The 21592-nt window shown below is 41.0% G+C and overlaps 1 protein-coding gene across 1 annotated transcript; it reads right to left on the reverse strand.

The window, feature by feature from the left end:
* Positions 1-16951: 16951 nt before the first annotated feature.
* Positions 16952-19899, reverse strand: sowaha (sosondowah ankyrin repeat domain family member A). The gene has a single exon (XM_002935261.5). The coding sequence runs from the start codon at positions 19724-19726 to the stop codon at positions 18116-18118; it is 1611 nt and encodes a 536-aa protein (XP_002935307.1). The 5' UTR covers positions 19727-19899; the 3' UTR covers positions 16952-18115.
* Positions 19900-21592: the final 1693 nt, after the last annotated feature.

Here is a 21592-nt window from a genome sequence, read left to right on the forward strand (position 1 = left end):
CTAAACACCTATATGACAAGAAACCTCGACCTAATCATATCCTCCCTAAATAACATCCTACCCATGTGGTCCAAACTTCCCCTAACACTTTGGGGAAAAGTCAACATTTTTAAGATGGTTTACCTGCCACGTTTTTTATATGCATTCCACAACTCTCCTATTCACATTCCAAAAAGCTTTTTCAAAGCCGTTAACCAGACCCTTATACACTTTATATGGGGAGGCAAAACCCCTAGAATTGCTTGGAAGAAACTAACCCCCCCCCCACCAAAGAAGGGGGACTGGGATTACCAGACCTATACCTTTACTACCTAGCTAGTCAGTTGCACTATACCAAATGGTGGTTTGATCCCGATCCATACAACCAAATATGACTCTGCAAGCAGTAACAGTAGGGTCAGTGGAGGGCCTCAGGCATCTCCCATCTCCCACTACAGACTACAAAAACCTTCCAGCGGTAATGATAACTCCGAGGACAGCCTGGAACCTAGCACTCAAGATGTATCCACAACACTCCCCAACCCTAACACCCAATATACCCTTACGGGCAAACTCTAGGCTCCCCCACTTTTATAAGTTCCCTGATTTTTTGTACTGGCCATGCAAACAGATCAGGCGTCTGCAGGACACACTTGATGGCTCTGCACTGGGAACATATGAGTTCTTTAAAGAGAAACTTGCAGAACCCACTCTCTCCCAATTCCGATACTTTCAATTTAGGCAGGTATTCCAAGCACAGTTTGGTGGAATTGACATACAAACCTCCCAACCACAGTTTGAAACTGCACTATGGTCCCCCACTTTAACCAAACCTACATCGACACTGTATAAAACTCTACTACAAACAACTCCCTCCCCGTTCAAAACAGCACACCGTAAATGGTTGTCCAATGTCCCAGATCTTACAGAGGAAGACTGGGAGGAAGCAACAGATAGAGGGTATTACTACTTATTTTCAGTAAGAGATAAACTTGTCCAATTTAAATGGCTGCACCAATTCTATCTCACGCCTATACGATTGAGGTCCATGGGACGCAACCCCAATGCACGATGCCATAGATGTGGAATGGAGGAGGCAAATTTCCTACACATGGCCTGGTCGTGCCCGCACGTAGCCAAATTCTGGTCCGAAGTTATATGTGTCCTAGCAGACAAACTAGAATTCACCAAAATTCTGACACCCCAGGTGTGTATACTGGGAATACTGGATGAATTAATAACTACCAACCACGCTAGAACCACATATAGAACACTCCTATACTACGCGAGGAAAACTATTGCAATGGCTTGGATGGGACCTGAACCTCCTACAGTTCAAAACTGGATTACCCTGGTAAATCAAGTCTTGCCACTCATTAAACTAACTTTGATAGCCAGAGGTTCCAAAAAGAAATTTGAGAAAATTTGGAGCCCATGGTGGGAGGCAGGCCTAGGTGGACAAGGCTCCTTGACATAAAACACAGCACCCCAATCTGCACACACAGATGACCTTAAATTCCTAATTAGACCTTTCATGCAACAGTCACTTACCCAAAACATCCGCACTACATGCAAGACCTAGTATGATATAATTGAATGGACCGACGCTGTACAATTGAGATCTTCGTCATGCCAAGCGAACCAATTTTATTATACTACTTTTGCTATAACAGAACTGTAACATGTTTAATATGCTACCGCAATACTGTAATCAATTATACATAATCTCCATTCCCTATTTTTTTTTTCTCTTCCTTTTTTGTTTTATTGTTGTATTGTCTCTATGTATGTTGTTAAAACAATAAAAAAGTTAATCTATAAAAAAAAAAAAAATCTCGTAATAGCTGTTACTTTGCAGTAGCATTGAAATGTATTTATTTATAGGATTGCTGCAAAATCTGACCCTCTGTACCCTAATGGAATATCAGAGTATATACAGTGGCTTGCAAAAGTATTCGGCCCCCTTGAACTTTTCCACATTTTGTCACATTACAGCCACAAACATGAATCAATTTTATTGGAATTCCACGTGAAAGACCAATACAAAGTGGTGTACACGTGAGAAGTGGAACGAAAATCATACATGATTCCAAACTTTTTTTTACAAATAAATAACTGCAAAGTGGGGTGTGCGTAATTATTCAGCCCCCTGAGTCAATACTTTGTAGAACCACCTTTAGCTGCAATTCCAGCTGCCAGGCTTTTAGGGTATGTCTCTACCAGCTTTGCACATCTACAGACTGAAATCCTTGCCCATTCTTCTTTGCAAAACAGCTCCAGCTCAGTCAGATTAGATGGACAGCGTTTGGGAACAGCAGTTTTCAGATCTTGCCACAGATTCTCAATTGGATTTAGATCTGGACTGTGACTGGGCCATTCTAACACATGGATATGTTTTGTTTTAAACCATTCCATTGTTGCCCTGGCTTTATGTTTAGGGTGGTTGTCCTGCTGGAAGGTGAACCTCTGCCCCAGTCTCAAGTCTTTTGCAGACTCCAAAAGGTTTTCTTCCTGTATTTGGCTCCATCCATCTTCCAATCAACTCTGACCAGCTTCCCTGTCCCTGCTGAAGAGAAGCACCCCCAGAGCATGATGCTGCCACCACCATATTTGACAGTGGGGATGGTGTGTTCAGAGTGATGTGCAGTGTTAGTTTTCCGCCACACATAGCGTTTTGCATTTTGGCCAAAAAGTTCCATTTTGGTCTCATCTGACCAGAGCACCTTCTTCCACATGTTTGCTGTGTCCCCCACATGGCTTGTGGCAAACTGCAAACGGGACTTCTTATGGTTTTCTGTTAACAATGGCTTTCTTCTTGCCACTCTTCCATAAAGGCCAACTTTGTGCAGTGCACGACTAATAGTTGTCCTATGGACAGATTCCCCCACCTGAGCTGTAGATCTCTGCAGCTCCCCCAGAGTCACCATGGGCCTCTTGGCTGCATTTCTGATCAGCGCTCTCCTTGTTCGGCCTGTGAGTTTAGGTGGACGGCCTTGTCTTGGTAGGTTTACAGTTGTGCCATACTCCTTCCATTTCTGAATGATCGCTTGAACAGTGCTCCGTGGGATGTTCAAGGCTTTGGAAATCTTTTTGTAGCCTAAGCCTGCTTTAAATTTCTCAATAACTTTATCCTTCACCTGTCTGGTGTGTTCTTTGGACTTCATGGTGTTGTTGCTCCCAATATTCTCTTAGACAACCTCTGAGGCCGTCACAGAGCAGCTGTATTTGTACTGACATTAGATTACACACAGGTGCACTCTATTTAGTCATTAGCACTCATCAGGCAATGTCTATGGGCAACTGACTGCACTCAGACCAAAGGGGGCTGAATAATTACGCACACCCCACTTTGCAGTTATTTATTTGTAAAAAATGTTTGGAATCATGTATGATTTTCGTTCCACTTCTCACGTGTACACCACTTTGTATTGGTCTTTTACGTGGAATTCCAATAAAATTGATTAATGTTTGTGGCTGTAATGTGACAAAATGTGGAAAAGTTCAAGGGGGCCGAATACTTTTGCAAGCCACTGTATATATATATATATATGTAGATGGTGTCTTCTTTCCATGCTACTACATGTGACAGTGAGTGTGTAGGTATGTAGGCAAGCTCCCAGAGCCCTGCTATATTCACTCAGTAACTCATACACTGAATATATTAATTGCTGGGATTTATTTGATAATGCTGAGAAATGTATCAGGGAGTAAAGGGTTTCTCAAGCATACTGAATATAACCCAGATATAATCTGGGATTCCATCTTAAAAAAAACACAAGATTTGTTACAGAATTAATTACCTATCTCTTTTTAATTCCTACTGTCTATTGCATAACGACGTTTCACTGTAGTAAAAGAGAAATCCACTCTGAACACTCTGCCCCCAATCTGGCGTTAAAAATGCTCCAGTTATTATTGTGTATATAAAGTTTTACATGCTGTGATTTCCATTCTTCTAGATCAAATAATATTTGGGGGCACTTTGTTTCCCACTAGGGGTGCCCCACCTGTCCTTTCCCATTCTACACACAGGGATTCCTTAAACTAAGTACAGTTTAGCAGGAGACATGTAGGATGCAGCAGCACACTAAATCAATTCAATTCATTTGCCCTAATATGTCTGTTTAATGTACATGCCATTTGATTCACATATCACATTATGTACAAGGTATGCTTTATTTTTCATATTTACCAAGGTATTTCCTTTTTTTTTTTTAACAATATGGGTCTTTTTATTTTATTTACATATTATTTTTCTCAGGAACCAGCAGTGGGGTTTTTACTGGCTTGGTTTAACACATTCCATTAAAATTGTAACCACAGATATGTAGAGAACGCAGTTTTCTTTTAGCGAACCTTTAGCCATTTGTGCAACAGAGTATGAACAAGGTCAGATCCTGTAAGTACTTCCAACACTGATACACCGTACAGTTTTCAACTTAAGTTGGTTATTAGAGTGATTACAGTGATACAGCAAAGATAATTAATAGTTATTAAATACTTTGAAGCAGGCACATTTTTACCAAGCAGGATTGCCCCTATTCACAGTCAGTTCCCACCACTCTGTATCTTCCACAGTTTTTCTACACTCTCTCTCTCTACACTCTCAAGACTTTTTTTCCAATTTGAGAAAATTCATTCAATTTCAGATATAGGACCAGTGTTGGACTGGGTTGTGCAGGGCCCAAGCTGCCACTTCAGGGGCCCCCACCCCAGTCACAAACTTCCTAACCCACAGGCGAACATCCTCCACCCCCAGCGTGCAGGCTGCGTCAGTGCATTACAAGCTGCGTCAGTGCATTACAAGCTGCGTCGTGTTGTTTAGCTTGAATCACATTCTTAGGGGGTGAGGGTGGAGGCTGAAGGGCTAAATTGCTGGCAGGGTTCGGGCCTGGGTCATCGGGCCTACAAGGGCCAGGGTTTTTTTCCTGGTGTCCCACTGGCCCAGTCTGATCCTGCACATGACTACCATATGCAGTGCTTATGCTGTCTTCTTTCATCTTTAGATAATATAAAATATATTGTTAAACTACATTGTCTCTAGTAAATTATGTGTTTGTTTCTCCCATCTACATCAGTGATCCCCAACCAGTGGCTTGGGGGCAACATGTTGCTCACCAACCCCTTGGGTGTTGCTCTCAGTGCCCCCAAACCTGGTAGTTATTTTTGAATTCCTGACTTGGGGGCAAGTTTTGGTTGAATAAAAACAAGATTTCCTACCAAATAAAGCCCCTGTAAGCTGATAGTGTGCATAGAGGCTGCCTAATAGCCAATCTTAGCCCTTATTTGGCACCTCCATGAACTTTTATGGTGCTTGTGTTGCTCCCCAAGTCTTTTTACATTTGACTGTGGCTCACGAGTAAGAAAGGTTGGGGACCCCTGATCTACATACACTCTAGAACACTGATCCGTAGCCTCATACTGTTACATTATTACATATACTCTAAGATCCACCATTACATTGTAGAACAGTTATTCTCAGCTTCTTGCTACTAGCACCATCACACTCTTTTCTGAAAGTAGTAACAAGAAACTTGTATAGTGTAGTATATGGATTCATGTGTTGTGTTACATTCCCAATATAAGACATCAGAAGGTAGCATGGCTTAGCAGTGCAGCCATGGGGACTTAATTGTATGTGACCACAGACTGTTACCGTCCCATGGGGAGGTTTAGTCACTGCGATTTTTAAAAAGCAATTTCCAGCGACAAGTTGCTTGTCATTTCCTAACAAGCAATTACTAGAGATTCTATTTCCCACAAATCCAGGTGTCATATTCCCCACCCACAATTAGAAATGACATTCAGTGCAATGGGGAAATCTCAGTGACTTCCCGCTCAGTGCGTTTTACTTTCAGCGATTCCAATAGTTTTGAATGACAACGCTTTCTTTGTAAAATCACTCAAAAAAGGGTCTCATAGCAAATCGGAGCAGTAAGCGATTTGAAGTAGTGTCGTCAGTTTAGATACTGGCGATTTATATTCTTCTCTATGTAGAGACAAAATGAGCGACTTGTCGCTGGAACTTGCTTATTAAATAAAAATAACTCTCCATAGAAAGGAGACCTTATGTTTTCTAATAGTAAAAGTGAGACTATAACACTATGCCAGCATAAATGTTTTTCACTATTGTGCAGGAAAATATAAGCCTACGTGGGCACAAACACACACAAGCTGAAGTAGTTCATATCCACGGTTAGCAGATGAAACTCCATATTTGATGCTGGTGGTACACAGGACTGATAAGCAGCCATTTGTGAGAAAGGCACCTATAGCAGGACAAGACTAACACTGCAGCAAAAACTGACTTTCATGGTGAAACTGACTGAAGTGAGCCTCAGTATAACAGAGCTGAGGACACTGCCTCTCTTATCCATGAGATATAAGATATATTAGAAGCACGTGTCTTTAGCTAAAGGCTCAGGAATGTTTAGTCTGCTATCATCTGTCTCTGAAGGTAGATCTATATCCTATTAATTAAATCATGTTTAACAAAGCAGATTTATTTGAAGAATCATTTTTGCTGACCTCAGTATACCCAGCAAAGTCCATTATTTATATCAGGCATGACTTCACTGCGTAGGAATTTATTGGACTAGGTTTTGTGCTGCAGTCCTCATCCTGTTTGAATTGGCTTTAACAAGAGGCCTTCTGCTAATTAAAAAAGCTGTTTGTGTTCAGGGGAAAATAAATCTCCCCTTTTAGACCTCTCTTTTTAGCGAACATAGCAGCCATTCAGAACCCTGCCTGTACAGAGGCAGTTCCTAGAAAACAGCTAGACACAAAGCAATGCACTTTTCTCACACATATTCACAGGAGTATTTATTTTTTGTTCAGCAGTTCTCCAGTTTGGAATTTCAGCAGCTATCTGGTTGCTAGGGTCCAAATCAACCTAGCAACCAGGAAGTGGCATAAATGAGAGACTGTTGTATGCATAGGAAGGCAAGTATGAATAGAAAGATAAGTAATAAAAAATAACAGTAATAAAATTTCAAGATCACAGAGCTACAGTTTTTGGCTTCCAGTGTCATAGGCCCCCATTTGAGAGTGGGAAAGATGTACAAGTAGATGGTTCCTATTGCAGATAATTTGAAAACTATAAGAAATAAATGATGAAGACCAACTGCAAAGTTGCTAGGAATAGGACATTCAATAATATACTAAAAATTAACATGAACCACTCCTTTAATTATATGTTGGCGTATGCTGGGAGATGTTAGGGGTCACTGCTGTGCCACATGGCAATGAAAAGCTATAGTTAGCCCAACCTAAAAATGCACAAAGCTGGGCTTAAACCCCAAGAGTATGGGCTATGTGTCCTCACTAACCATGGAGCCAAACCAACCTCGCCTCCACTGCAATAGGAACCAAGCAAAAGTGTACCTTTAATGACCCCTAGCTGCTACACCGAAAGCAGTCATTAGGAGGGTCACAATGCAGAGGTAATCCAATAAGACACCCATGTACATTGGAAAGTATGGCAGTATGCCTGGTAATATATTGATACAGCAGACCATAGCTTTTGGGGTGGAATAGAGAACAGGATACTTTAGGGAACAAGAAGTGTTAAAGTGGTGCACAGAAGATTATTGGTATACTAAGGGGCTGATTTACTTACCCACGAACGGGTCGAATGGAGTCCGATTGCGTTTTTTTCGTAATGATCGGTACTTACGCGAAAAGTTGCGCATTTTTCGTAGCGTTAAGTTTTAACGCTACGAAAAATGCGCAACTTTTCGCGTAAGTTTTAACGCTACGCAAAATGCGCAACTTTTTACGCAACTTTCGTAATGGATACGAAAAACTCGCGTTTTTACGCAAAAATCGTATTGGATCCGAAAAATTCGTACAGAATCCGAAAAAATCGCAAAACATACGAAAAAGTCGCAAAATATTCGTTTTCAAGTCGGAACTTTTCCAATTCGGGTCGGATTCGTGGGTTAGTAAATCAGCCCCTAAGTATGCTCATATTCTACAGTCTTGCGGCCACTCAAAGGCATGTAATTTGTCCACAGAAAATAACAGCAAAAGAATTTAAAAAAAAAAAAATACTGTTCCTTTAAACCATTTCCAAAGTGGCACTCTTTATCAGATTCCCTCCCCACAGTTTCAACAAAGCCTTGGCCACACCTGTATGATTCATATACACTGCGCAGATAAGCTGGAAATATATCCATTTGCACTTGTCACCATTACAGGAACAGTATATATATATATAAAAAAGGTTGATGCACATCAGGAATTTTTATCAAATATATATATATATATATACTAGTTTATTAGATCGACATTTTGGTCTTCATCTGGGACCTTTATCAAGATACAATAGTAAGGTGCGCAGAAGTGCTTTAGGGCTCTGGCACACGTGGAGATTAGTCGCCCGCGACACCTTGTCACTGGTGACTAATCTCCCCGAACTACCATCCCACCGGCGAAAATGTAAGTCGCCGGTGGGATGGCACACGGTGGGATGGCACACATCTGAAAGACAAAGTGCATCATGCTAGAATAAACAATACATCACAAAAAGATATGTATATATAGGTATAAAAGACATAATTAATATATACATATAGGTATAAATACTGTATATATATATATATGTATGGGATCCGTTATCCGGAAACCATTAATCAGAAATCGACAAATTACAGGAAGGCTGTCTCCCATCGACTCAGTTATATAATGAATAATGTACCCTCTGTAAAATATAGGAATATGATGTCACTGAGGAGTTTCATATAAAAGAACAAAAAAATGACAGTATAGCTGATGGTTGCAAAGCAATTTATTAAACTCTAAACCACTCTCAGGACAACATCCAAAAAGTATACAGTATTATACATAGGGGGCGGGGCTAAGATATAGCGATCAGCGGTATGCCAATTGCCACTTCAGTCTAGAATAGATCTGTCTGGTTTTCCTAACTTGGAAACCGGTTGTCCGGGCCAAAACTGGACAGTTAGCAACCCTAGTTTGTAAAAATTCAGACAGCCAGTTTTAACTTGGACAGCCTTGTAAAAACCAGACTGGACAGGTGGCAATCTTAGCCGAACTTATGGGCTGGTACAGTCATTTCAACATATATTTAATACAGCATTTCTAGCCATATTCTATTTTTAGGTTTTCGATGTGCTCTAGGAAGCAGCCAGAGCTGGATCTGGAGTATCCAAGGGGATTCCTCATCCTTCATGCATAGAAATCTGTTTTGTGAAATGCCCCAGGCAAAGATATATAAGAAGGTATATAAGAACCATAAAAAATTCTATAGAACTACTGTATGTTATAAAGCCCGACGATAGCCCTGGACAACCAGGGGGCCCCTAAATGTTTTTTTAACTACAACTCTTAGTATTCATCATTGGCCTTCAGTAGTCAGCGTGCCGAGAGTTATAGCTGAACAACATCTGGAGGACTGCTGGTCTTCAAGCCCTGTGCTAAGAAAGCTGGAGGCTGCTTATATGCTGAAACTGCCTAGGAATTAAAAGCTTTCATAAACTGCAGTACGGAAACCATTTCAAACAGATTCCTGCTTGTCTGTGCATTCCGCTGACTGCAAAATGTAAACCAGATTTACAGGGAATCAAAAATAAAACTCACCATCATAGAATTGCTATCGAGTGTCCGGATTCTCGTAACAGAAAATGAAAGGGGCCTAAAAGCTAGTATATTTGGGTTGGATTTTCCATTTAACGTACATTTTTTAATGTAAAATAGCTTCAAGGAGGAGGGAACTGTGGAAACCCTTTGAAGTATTTAGTTAGTCAACACATAACAATACATTAGGACTTTTTGCTATTACTTCATGCATTACACATTTGCTGTTTCTGAAATATAAAGCTAGAGGACTACTTTGTCTGGCAACCCCTACTCACTTACATTCTACCCCTAGGCCAGTGATCCCAACATGTTGCTCCCCAACCCCTTGGCTGTTGCTCCCAGTGGCCCCAAAGCAGGGGCTTATTTTTAAATTCCTGGCTTGGAGGCACATTTTGGTTGCAGGCTGCCAGTCCATATAGGGGATAACAAATGTCGAGGCTCACAGGTAAAAAAAGGATTGGGACCCCTGCCCTAGGCTACAGGCAGAATAATTTCCAGCTAAGCTCCACACCCCTTTCTTCTTTCTTGCTCTTTGGTATCCTTTGCTGGTCACAGTCTGGAAAATGACTATTCTATTCATGAGCCCACCGAGGGCGGAGCAAGAGATGCTTGGGAGCAGGGATGAAGTTAGGGGCGCAGCACAATTCCCTGGGCCATGGCATCATTTAAAGAAGAGAAGCACCAGAATCTTCAGAAAACAAGACTGCACTCCAATTTTTTTGTAAAAATATTAAATAATTTTTTAAAAATGTTTTTGTAAATAAGGACAAATACTTCTTAAAGATGAAAAATACTGGAAATGTTGCCGAGTGTCTGGGCAATATCTCCTTTAAACAACCACCTCTCATTTCCTCTAACAATTCTCTTACTGTTGTATTACCCCCTCACCTATCAGTTTCACCCAACCCACCTATGCTTCATGTAGCACTATCACTGCCTTACAGTTATCACCTATTGTCCAAACCCTTTCCCACCCCTTAGTGCAGTGATCCCCAACCAGTGGCTCGTGGGGAACATGCTGCTCACCAACCCCTTGGATGTTGCTCCCAGTGGCCCATTTTTTTATTTCTGGCACTCGTATGCCATAGGCCTATGGTAACAATATAACATTTTAAGAAAAGTTCAATAAACTTTTTTTTGTTTTGCCAATAAAAGATTTGTGAAACCAAATGTACAAGGTGAGGGAGAATTATTAATTTAAGTAAAGCTGCACAATAAGGAGAACACATTAAATGAACCCATCAGGAGGCAGCGGAGCCTTTAAGCTTTGCAATAAAATCAGTAGCTGAATATTAGCCGGAGGACGATGCTCGGTTTACATATCCGCCCCAGGCAGATTGGAACAGGCTTCACATCTTGCACTTCTGCATTCCTTACTTTCTCATGGAGCCAACTTTTACGGTGTTTTTGGGTAACAGGAATAGATTACTTTGTACGTCACTGTTCTTGAATAGGTCAGTCAGGTTGGATTTGTTTTCACAACAGGTAGAAGAAGAGCAAATATTCAAGTTCTATTGATCTTGGCATCCAAGCTGTAATCAGGCTTACATTGTTTTGTCTCACAGGTTACTGTGGTTCTTAGGCCATTGACAAACATAGTGTTTGCTTTGCCCCTTTGGATTTTGGTTTGCTGGTGACATCAGTGACAGCAACCACACATAGTAACAGGCGTTCCTCCACCAGTAGAAAAACACCACTGTAGAAACACCTTTTATTACCTGTGCCAAATGTCGGGGCCTACATACACTTAAATACTAAACCATGATATAGATCCATGCTGCAAGCTGCACTAGAATCTGTGCGCTTGTGTGGTACAGCGCTGCACTCATACACCACTTAAGCAGCATGTATATTCATTTATTCCAGTTTAAAGGAATGATTTGGTAAGTGATTCTGGTTGGAAATAACCTACAGCTACAGAGGAGAGGTGAAACCTTCTGTTATACAAATGTAAGGCTCTTTTGTGACCAAGAATTCAGTAAACGTTGCCTTTTCATTACTTATTTTTGCAGTTAGTTTCAGAAGCACCAACTCAGTTTGTAGTGCCACCCACTCTGAAGGTATTCTGATCCCTTTACTCCCCAATTTTACCTTGGCCCTGCATTTCTGGGGGTAGACTTGCAGCTTGAAAACTACTTGCTAATAGAGCTTTATCAGGCTCCAACCTGCTGCCGTGGCTTCCTTTACTCCTGTAACAACCAGCCCAAACTGCCACCTAATCCAGACTTGGATGTTCAGAAGTGAAACAGTGATGCATATCACCCATATTATAGGCTTAACCAGGAAAATCGGGCCCTAGTGTATAAGAATTAAAAAGTGAAATCAACCCAGAAATTACCTTTCTGCTGACCCTACATATTACTAATCGTAACCTATAATTACAAAAGTCTGTATTTTTCCTTCCTCATATCTGCTAAATATTGACATTTGTATTTATTTCATGTCCTTAGGTATTTCTTTTATTGAAAATAAGTCTAAAAAAAATCAACAATAGCTTATTTTTTAAATAAAATTCCAAATTATAGCTCTCTCTCTGCATTTAAGCTTATTTAAGGAAAGTGGGTCATTAAAATATAATAACATTCCAAGCACAGATACTATGGCTCTTAATGTTTTATAGAAATCAATACGGCTGAAGTTGTTGCTGGAAGGGAAATATTAAAGTTTGCTAGTCAGCATATTCTGGCGCTGCAGCCCAGAGCGGAATTATTGTAAGGAATTGAAGCTATGATGGAAATAGTTATTAGTACACCCAAAATAAGTTGTGCAATCAAAATAGGATTTGGCCAGTCATTCATTTAGAAAGATATTTAATGTTATGTTACCTTTAAAATAGATTTGCTTATTCGCCCTTCATGTTCCCTAGTAGCAGCTCAGCAAGCTTCTTTACAGATAAATCTGTTATATACAATACAGGTACCTATACATTATATTGTGAATAATATACCCCCATTGTAAAAAATACAGATATCATAAGTCACTAAGGAGTTCCATGACCATATAAAGCTTTTATAGAGGTCATGAAACTCCAAGGTGACTTGAAAAATATTCATATATTTTACAACAGGGGGCCATTGTTTATTACTATACACTAGCATCAGAGAGTTTTTATTGTGACACATGTAAAATTACATCAATAAGCACCATTTATGAGGATATAATTTACAGGATATTTATGGATTTTTTTTAATGAAATATATATACTGGCGGGTGGTGGAGCAAAAGGTGAAGGCAGATCTGGACTGACATTCAGATTAGGCCCTGGCATTTTAAGTACACAGAGGCCCAAACAGCTCCCCGACATTTTCGGGCTTTCTGTAATATCTTAAAAAATGAATTTGGATCATTCCTACATATTATTGTTGGCTTGTAGCTGATGCAGTTAGTCAGCCCACTAAGAAACCGACCAAATAACCCCGAACACATAACTGATCAAACAATTCAATCACAAACAGACCAAATTATATGCAAAGTCTGTGCATGTACCCTGCTTAAATGACTCCCAAGTTTCTGTAATAAGAATACTTGCACACACATGCTCCTCCAAGGATATCCTGGAAATATGAGTTAGTAGAGGGGGCAGGGGGCTGAGTGAAGAACACGTTTTGTCAGTTTGCTGTACTTTATCCTCCAGAGCACATTACTTCCAACCTGTGTTTAGAACAGCTAGTGCCTGAACAGCAGCAACTGCTCAATGAAAATCTACACACAGGATTTTTTATATATTACTATATATATATATATTACTATATATATAGGCTGCACAAATTCATTTATGGCTAATCTTTGTATGTTTTCAGAACCAGAAGCAGTAAGCAAGTGTAAAGGTGCCCATGTCACCAAGTGAGTGGATCTTCTCCCGATATCCCCCAACTACGCGTTGGCTCTGGGGCCAAACGATCGAATTATAACGATGGGTATAGGCAAAGTTGGTCCAGGGACCGAATCAATGAGCTGATGCGGTCCCCGATCCAACTAGATTTTTTAACCTGCCCGATCGATATCTGGCCGATTTCAAGCCAGATATCGGTTGGGCAGGCCCGTCAGGAGTGCCCATACATGGGCCAATTAGCTGCCGAATAGGTCTAAGGGACCGATATCAGCAGCTAGAATCGGCCTGTGTATGGGGACCTTTAGTCTTACAACTCTGTGCTTGTGTGGATGTCCATCTGGAATGCAATATTGGCAGCTCCCAAGGGCAAGCTTCAGGCCCATTGCCCAACAAATACTTAGCTAATGTTCATAATGTTTCAGATTATTATTATAGTTATTATAATAATACACAAGGACATCCCAAGCCTGCTGATATCACAACAGCTGCTATGGCAGTAGCCAGAAACAAAACACATTTATGTAGAGTTAGGCAGAGGGCACTTTTTTCATACAGTAAATTTATTTCCATTTTGGCTTGGAGGCAGGGTTGTTACTATGGAGGTGCAGGGGTTTTAATTTATCCCAGATCCAATACTGCTAATCAGATAACATAGCAGAATTCATATGCATTTTATACAGGTTACTAAGAATTATTCCCTGTATGCTTAAAATGTTCAGTTTTTTAAAGCCTCTGTTTCATAAAGCCAAATAAAACACCATGGAAATAAGTTATTTTAATTGGCATTAGGGCATTCTATAAAGTTACATCACCTTCTACAAAATCTGGGTGAGCCTGTTTCAGTTTTTCTCCTCTCTGTGAATAGCCCCAAACAGTAGCCAAATGTATAGGAGTTAGTGGGTGAATATCTAGCCGCAATGGAAAGGGGATATCCACATTACAGAACAATGTAATTTTTTTAACTTTACAAGGTACCACCAAATACACATAAGCTCCTTCTATATTATGAAATGTACTCAAATATAAAGAATTTATTCTTATATCTCTATAAATTTTATTAAACCACTATTCTTACATACATCTTCCCAATCTTTCATAACAATCAAAAATAAAGGGTGACTTCAAAACAAGCATTCAGTGTCATATAGTGCTATCACAAGATTATTATTTTTAGTATAGCTTTTGCTCTACAACATCCCATTTGGAACTGTAAGTGCAATCTGGTTACTAGGGTGAGTGTTCCTAGTAATTAGGCAAATCTATAAGAAACAAACAAAATATTAATATAGCATATAATATATAGTCTCTGTTCAGGCCATGTTACTCCGTTTTGTAGGAGACTAGAGTGTGTTTTGTCACAGTGCTGCATTTGGTTTGGGGTAGTCATTTTTGGCACAGCAGGGCCAGATTTAATTTGAAATGATAAACTACTAATTCATATTCAGAATTTCCCATAGACTTCAATTAAGTTTTCAAATGCTAAATTAAGAAATATTTACTGAACTGAATCTGGCCCAATATTTGTAATACTTTTTAAGAAACCCCTCAAATGCTGTTAAGGCTATGTGTCCCCCTACATAAATATCCGTGCATTTAAAAAACATTGGCTTTTGCTGTATTTATAAATAATACGGAAATTAATGATACCACGGTTGCAAATTGTTGCAGTATCTGTCTGGCTATTTATATTCTTGGTGCTACTGGTTCTGACTCCTGAAGCAATGTTACAAAAGCAGCTGATTAACAGATGTGGAGAAGAACTAACTTCTGTTCCATTGTTTCAACAGTCAGACCAAGAGAACACCTGCATTTATCAATAACTTTAAAACAACATGACAATTAGTTTATGACTGCCTATTAGAAAGTTGCCTTGAATGATAATTTCTTTTATTATACATTTTGGGCAGAGATCTCCTTTAAAGCACCATGAATTTTGTCACAGTGCATATGTGAAGCTTCTGTCTGGTATTAATCATGTCATGTAAGCAGGCTCTGGATATATCATTTTATGCTTAGTGCCTTTATAGCAGATTGTAAAAGGATACCATTGTCAGTATGAAATGTGTTTACTTTTCCCTAAAAACACTGTGTACTATTGTGCAAGGCCATGTCATTTTGGAAAAAAATGTACTTGTCGCTGGAAAAACTTGCAGCACTTTTCATGCTTCAAAGGGGGAATCCGTGTATTGCTGCTCATGACTGGCAGAGAACTCAGGTGGTGTTTTATGGCAGCTATAGATCTACTCTATATATATATATATATATACTAGATATATACACTAGATAGACGTTGAGATCTGAGCCGCTGTCTCACAAGACAAAGCAGGATCACTTACCTTTTATCTGAATAGCTCATTAACATTTACTGCACTGCTGCTTGGGATGCCTGTGGCTGACAGGTAAAGACACTTTTAAATTCGGTCATAGAGCTTTTGTCCACACTGCCTGGTCATGTACATCAGCTCAGGGCTTAGCCTAAACTGGAGATCATCTGTTGAAACAAAAATTGTCTGTCGGCCCCAACAAACGTTATATTGAATGTGGCCACTCACATGTATGTGGGGTTGGATAGAGTAGAGGGTTGGCCAGTGTATAGTCACCCTTACCTGGGGCAAAAAATCAGGGAGCAGTCTCATTTTATGTTGCTGGCTATACACATTTCTTTCTGCTGCACCCGTCTTTAGCTTTAAAACAGCTGGAAGCTTTTGCCTATTTCACTTATACATAGGCTAGGGCTAGAGGATCCACGAAATAGCCCAAGCCCATGTAAACCCCCAAATTGCTGAAGCACATGCCATGTGATTTATATTGATCTCAGAAAAAAGCTGTGTTTTGCGCTACTTAAAAATGTTGTGCTTAAAGTGCCGAAAGTAGCCCTTTGAACCACTGCCACCAAGATCAGTGTCACATGATATTACCAGGGGCATTTCACCTGCCATATATTTTCCTTGATGAACTCCAAAATTCACCCTCTCCCCCCACCACTCATCTACCTCTATGACTAAAGGTGGCCATACACGCACCGATATTATCGTACGAAACCTCGTTTCGTACGATAATCGGTGCGTGTATGGCATGTCGGCGAGTCGACCGATATCGCAGGAAGCTGCCGATATCGGACGACTCGCCGATCGGACAAGTTTGCAAATTTTGATCGGGCGCCATAGAAGGCGCCTGACCAAAATTCTCCCTTCAGAGCTGAATCGGCAGAAGGAGGTAGAAATCCTATTGTTTCTACCTCCTTACCTGCCGATTCAGCCCTGAATGGTGTGTGGCGGATCTTACGATGTTTCGTGCGACCGCTGGTCGTACGAAACATCGTCAGATCGCCACGTGTATGGCCACCTTAATACTTGAAAGCTACTGCTTGTTGGGCAATTCTTATCAACCCAATACACTAAACAAAACTTCCCCGAGCCAAAGGGATTATGTAAAACAGCACAAAGCTGCAATTGTGACTTTTTCCATGCCGATAATAAAAAATGGCTTATTATATATATTGTGTGCACCAGGGCATGAAGAATGAATAAAGCCACTCACTGCTGCAAAGATAACTTTAATGTGTACAAGTCAGGTGCTTTCATACTGCTTACCTGATTGGACATATGTTGATGGCAAATCCCTCCCATAACCGAGTTTTTCTTGGGAGCATACAGGGACTCCTTTATCCATGTTGGGCAACTATGCACTTGGGCAGTAAGTCTTAACAACCAGCTATTATCTATTTAAGTATAACAGCAAAAAGCTGAAATCTGATTGGTTACTGCCCAGGTGCATATTTGCCCAGTATTGATAAATAAGACCATTTGCTAAGTGGGACCAGTAAGTGAAACAGGACCAGTATAAGAATGTATCATAAGTCTGTAAACAAAAAAGGATTCATGCAGTAACATGGGTGCCTGGGCCTGCCTTGCCCATAGTAACTATCAACAGTTAGCTTTTATTTATCTACTATGTGAATATGAAAGCACCTATCAAATGTCTTACAAGATATCCATATACCGGTACTACATATTTTCTCATATATTATCACCCAAATCAACAGGCATATATCCTGTATTGTTAAACCCCTTATGTGCCAGTTTCTTTCTCTATAACCCATCAGTGGAATTCATCAGCTTATTACAAGTGTAAGCATATAATACATTATAGAAGTAACAGTATTTCAGTGAATCAGACAAAATGCATGATGCAGGTAGAAATGGGGTTAGATATACAATACAATGCAAATATCACATTCTTGAAATGAATGCTGATAATCATAATGTGCGACACAGCAGTGACAGCTTAATGTGCTGCACTCCAGCTGCTGCTGAAATACAACTCCCAGCCAACAGCAGTCAGCGCTGGTTTACGGATGCTGGCAAGTGGAGTTTAGCAGCAAAAACTATAATTTATCCAGGACTTTCTAAAAAATGTTTTATGTGCATTTCAACAAGTCACTCAAAAGTATTGCAGGTACCTAGAGCAGCCTGAGTAGTTACCAACAGGTTCTACGACCACCACCTGGATCACCCTCCCAACTCAGGGCATATTTCTGCAGATGATGAGCAAGTTTTCATCCTATTTATTAAGCAAAACCTGGGGAAGCCTAAGCTGTTGTCAAAGTAGTACTTTCATCATTACTCAACAGCTGGCATGGGATTCTGGGAGTTGTAGTTCAATGTGAATCCCTTTGTTTTAAGAGGCCACTCAGCACGAGAACTAATGACTAAAATATTCTGAAACAGGCCTGCGCTTCCCCATAGTTTCCTCAATCTCCTCTTCGGGTTCTTCATTCAGTAGCATGAAAATTGGTAGACTTTCCCTTGCTTTAAGTTTCTTCTTCTGAACTGAGGGAACATTGAAAAACTTGTTCAAGGAGCCAGATTTTTTAACGTTTCTTGTCAGGTCCTGCAGGGCAGCATCTTCGGAGAGAACCCCAAGGAAAGCACTGGTGGTGCCCAAAATGGAGGTGGCCACTTTGGAGTTCCTTTTCATTGGAACAGCTTGCTCTATGCTAATGGCATGGGGGTCATTTAAAAGAATTCTGATTTTCTGGGGTGAATCTTTCTTTAAGTACTGATAAGGCTTTTTGCCACTGTGGTCTCTGAGATTTACATTAGCATGATAATATCTTACCAGACTGGTTATAAAGTCTGTGCGGTCGTGGATAGCAGCAATATGCAGCGGCGTGTACCCGCCAAAAGACTTGACATTAACATTGAGTTTCATATTATTTTTACTTACACTATCAATTAATATCTTCATCATTTCATTGTTTCCAGTCTTGGCCGCCCAGTGCAAAGCAGTGAAACCAGAAATAAAGTCCCTCTTTCCAACCAATTCTCCATCCGACAAGAGCAGCCCATAGAGTGTGTGATTCCACCGGCCATTGGTGGAGGTCACTAGCCACTTGTGCTCAGAGGGATCCAAGGGGACAACATCGGAGTATTTTTGATCCTCTGACACTTTCTGCATCTTGGAGGACCTTTTTAAATGCGGGGATTTTGTAGCCGTCTCATCATACTGCCTTCTACTGACACGAGGTGATCGGGACTGAACAGGACGTGCCACTTCCTCTACTGCTGCATTGACTGCAGGGGTTTCCTTAGTGCTTCTGCCCTCTGGGTCATTTTCTGTGCCACCAGTGGGCTGTGGGCATCTCAGTGGCAGCATATAAGGTTTCTGTGCAGCCTCTTTTGGTTGAGCATCCACCCAAGATTTAGGGACCGGCACGGGTCCTGCATTATCCATCCGAGCCACTATAGCAAACACAGTCTCTCGCTTGGATTCTGTCTCAGACTCTATTTCATTGGACTCATCAGATGAAGGTTTTTCCCTGGGATCTGTTACATCTGTCATTTCAGCGGAGGCATCGCTCTCTCCAGTATCACTCTGTATTGTACAATGCTTGTCTTGCTGCCGCAGGTCTTCACTGCTACCTTGCAAAAGTAGTTGGGTAGAATGTCTCCTTTGGGTGCTGGGGGCCGGTTCCTCTGTTGCACTTTGCTTGGGTTGGTGTTGGATCACACTGACAGGCTGGGTTACCCCGTCCATTGCCTGGATGGGCTCATCTTCTTGCCCACTAGTGCCCTCTTTCTCTGTCACCAAATGCATGTATTTTTTCTTTAGAACCACCATCTTGCCTTCTGCCTCATCCCTTACCACAGCCACAGTGTTGACAAAGGTTTTGAAGCGAGCCCTGTTCTGTGCCTTCTTCTCGGGATCAGGGCAGTCCACTAGGGGCTTGAACTTTTTGAGCAGATCAGAATTTCTCACCTTCCCTCTCTGCTCCAGCATGAAGTGCAGCACATGCTCCTGGGTCACTGCCATCTCCCTCACATTCAGGTGAGCCCACCCTGGCTCTGATCGGGAGAGAAAGGCAGTGGGAAATGAAAGGTTGGCAGCACCTGATCTGCTCCCTCACAAACTCCCTCCTCCTCCCGCTGCTGCTGCCTCTCACAGCAATTTACCTGTTGCTTCCGGGGTGAAACTTTCTCTAAGCGGTGCTACGCCCTGCTCTGCCTGATCGCTCAATTAGGGAGGGGGAGGGAGGTGCTGCTGCAAAGGCTGTCGGGAATTGTAGTCAGTGCTGTCACCACCTGGCCCCACAGTAGCTGCTGACTGATGCGCAACGACACTGACTGTGGTGCTGAACTAAAACTTCCATTAAGAGAGCTACAACTCATCAGCACCTGGCTGGGCTCACATTCAATAAACTGCAGATCCGCTGTAATAAATGATAGCATGTAACGCCTAGCATAGCAATGTCATTAATGTCAATAATTCAGAGAAATATTAAAGTGTCCATCCCTTCTGTATTTAAAGATTTCAGACCAAATACAGGAGCTATAACTAACATAGGTAAGAAAGGAACTTTTGCTTTTTTTTCCCAGTTATTTTTTACATTCTAGGATGACAATTTGTGTTAAAAAAGAGCAACTAAATAGGCCTAGCAAAATTACCTAAATATATTAGAAACAAGCAGAACTTGAAGCTACTATTAACTCCCAGCATCCTCTGCTAGCCAGGTTAATTACCTCAGGTAGGTTAGAAATAGTAATATACAGGAGCAAATAGGCAGGCACATCTGGGGTCCCTTTTTGCGTCAAAAAAGTTTTTCAAGAAGCAGCTTGTAGTGTAAAAGTATCAAAAATGTATTTATTCCAAAAAAAAAACAACTGCGAGTTGTTCGCAGTTGTTTTTTTATGGAATAAATACATTTTTGATACTTTTACACTACAAGCTGCTTCTTGAAAAACTTTTTTGACGCAAAAAGGGACCCCAGGTGTGCCTGCCTATTTGCTCCTGTATATTCCTGTATGACTCCCCAAGCTGATGGTCTGGGGCATGAGCACCTGGACCCACCTAAGTAGGGGGTAAGATTCTATCTTAAATACGACTATTCTGTTAGTCTGTGTGGTTTATGTTTATATAGGTTAGAAATAGTGATTTGAGGGTCAGAAAAAAACTCAGCCTGTAACAAAACCTTAACCTGTACTATACCGTAACCGGCAAAATGATGGCAAATGTTACATGTGTCTTCCTGCTCCATAGGATGTCTCTGCATGTGTTTCTGGTTCCAAGACAGGGAATCTTCAGGAGCAGAGGATGAGTGTAATTACGCAGCTTAACCTGCCCATAATGGTCACCCCAACTTCAACCTGAACCTTTTGGGTTTAAGGTCAAGCTGCACATCACTAGCGAGAAACCAGTTTCTCAATCAGTTTACACAAGTATATTGCAATAAAAGGGAAGTCTAGAAACCTGTCTGACTAATTCTAAATGTATTTTGGCTTGCATTTTATATACTATCCTATTTAATACATAAAAAATAAAAATAATGAAAGCTGTATAGATTTGCCACCAGGCCACCAGTGTCCATCCCCTGACGCGTTGAAAGTAAGTTTCACTTACATGCGCTCAGGGGAGGATGTTGGGCGGGTGGCAGGGGCTCCTGTGGGGGGTTATGGGGGTATGGCAGGGGCACATTGGGGGGGGTGGTGCATGTAACTGGAGGAGTCCCAAGCTGGACTTGGATTTGTTACTATTGCGTGCTATTCTGATACCTACTGGGAGTTGCTATCTTGCTCGCTTCCCATTGTTCTGCTGATTGGCTGCTGGGAGGGGGGGGTGATATCACTCCAACTTGCAGCTCAGCAGTAAAGTGGGACTGAAGTTTACCAGAGCACAGGTCAC

This window comes from Xenopus tropicalis, chromosome 3, assembly GCF_000004195.4.
Source record: "Xenopus tropicalis strain Nigerian chromosome 3, UCB_Xtro_10.0, whole genome shotgun sequence".
Classification (NCBI taxonomy): Eukaryota; Metazoa; Chordata; class Amphibia; order Anura; family Pipidae; genus Xenopus; species Xenopus tropicalis.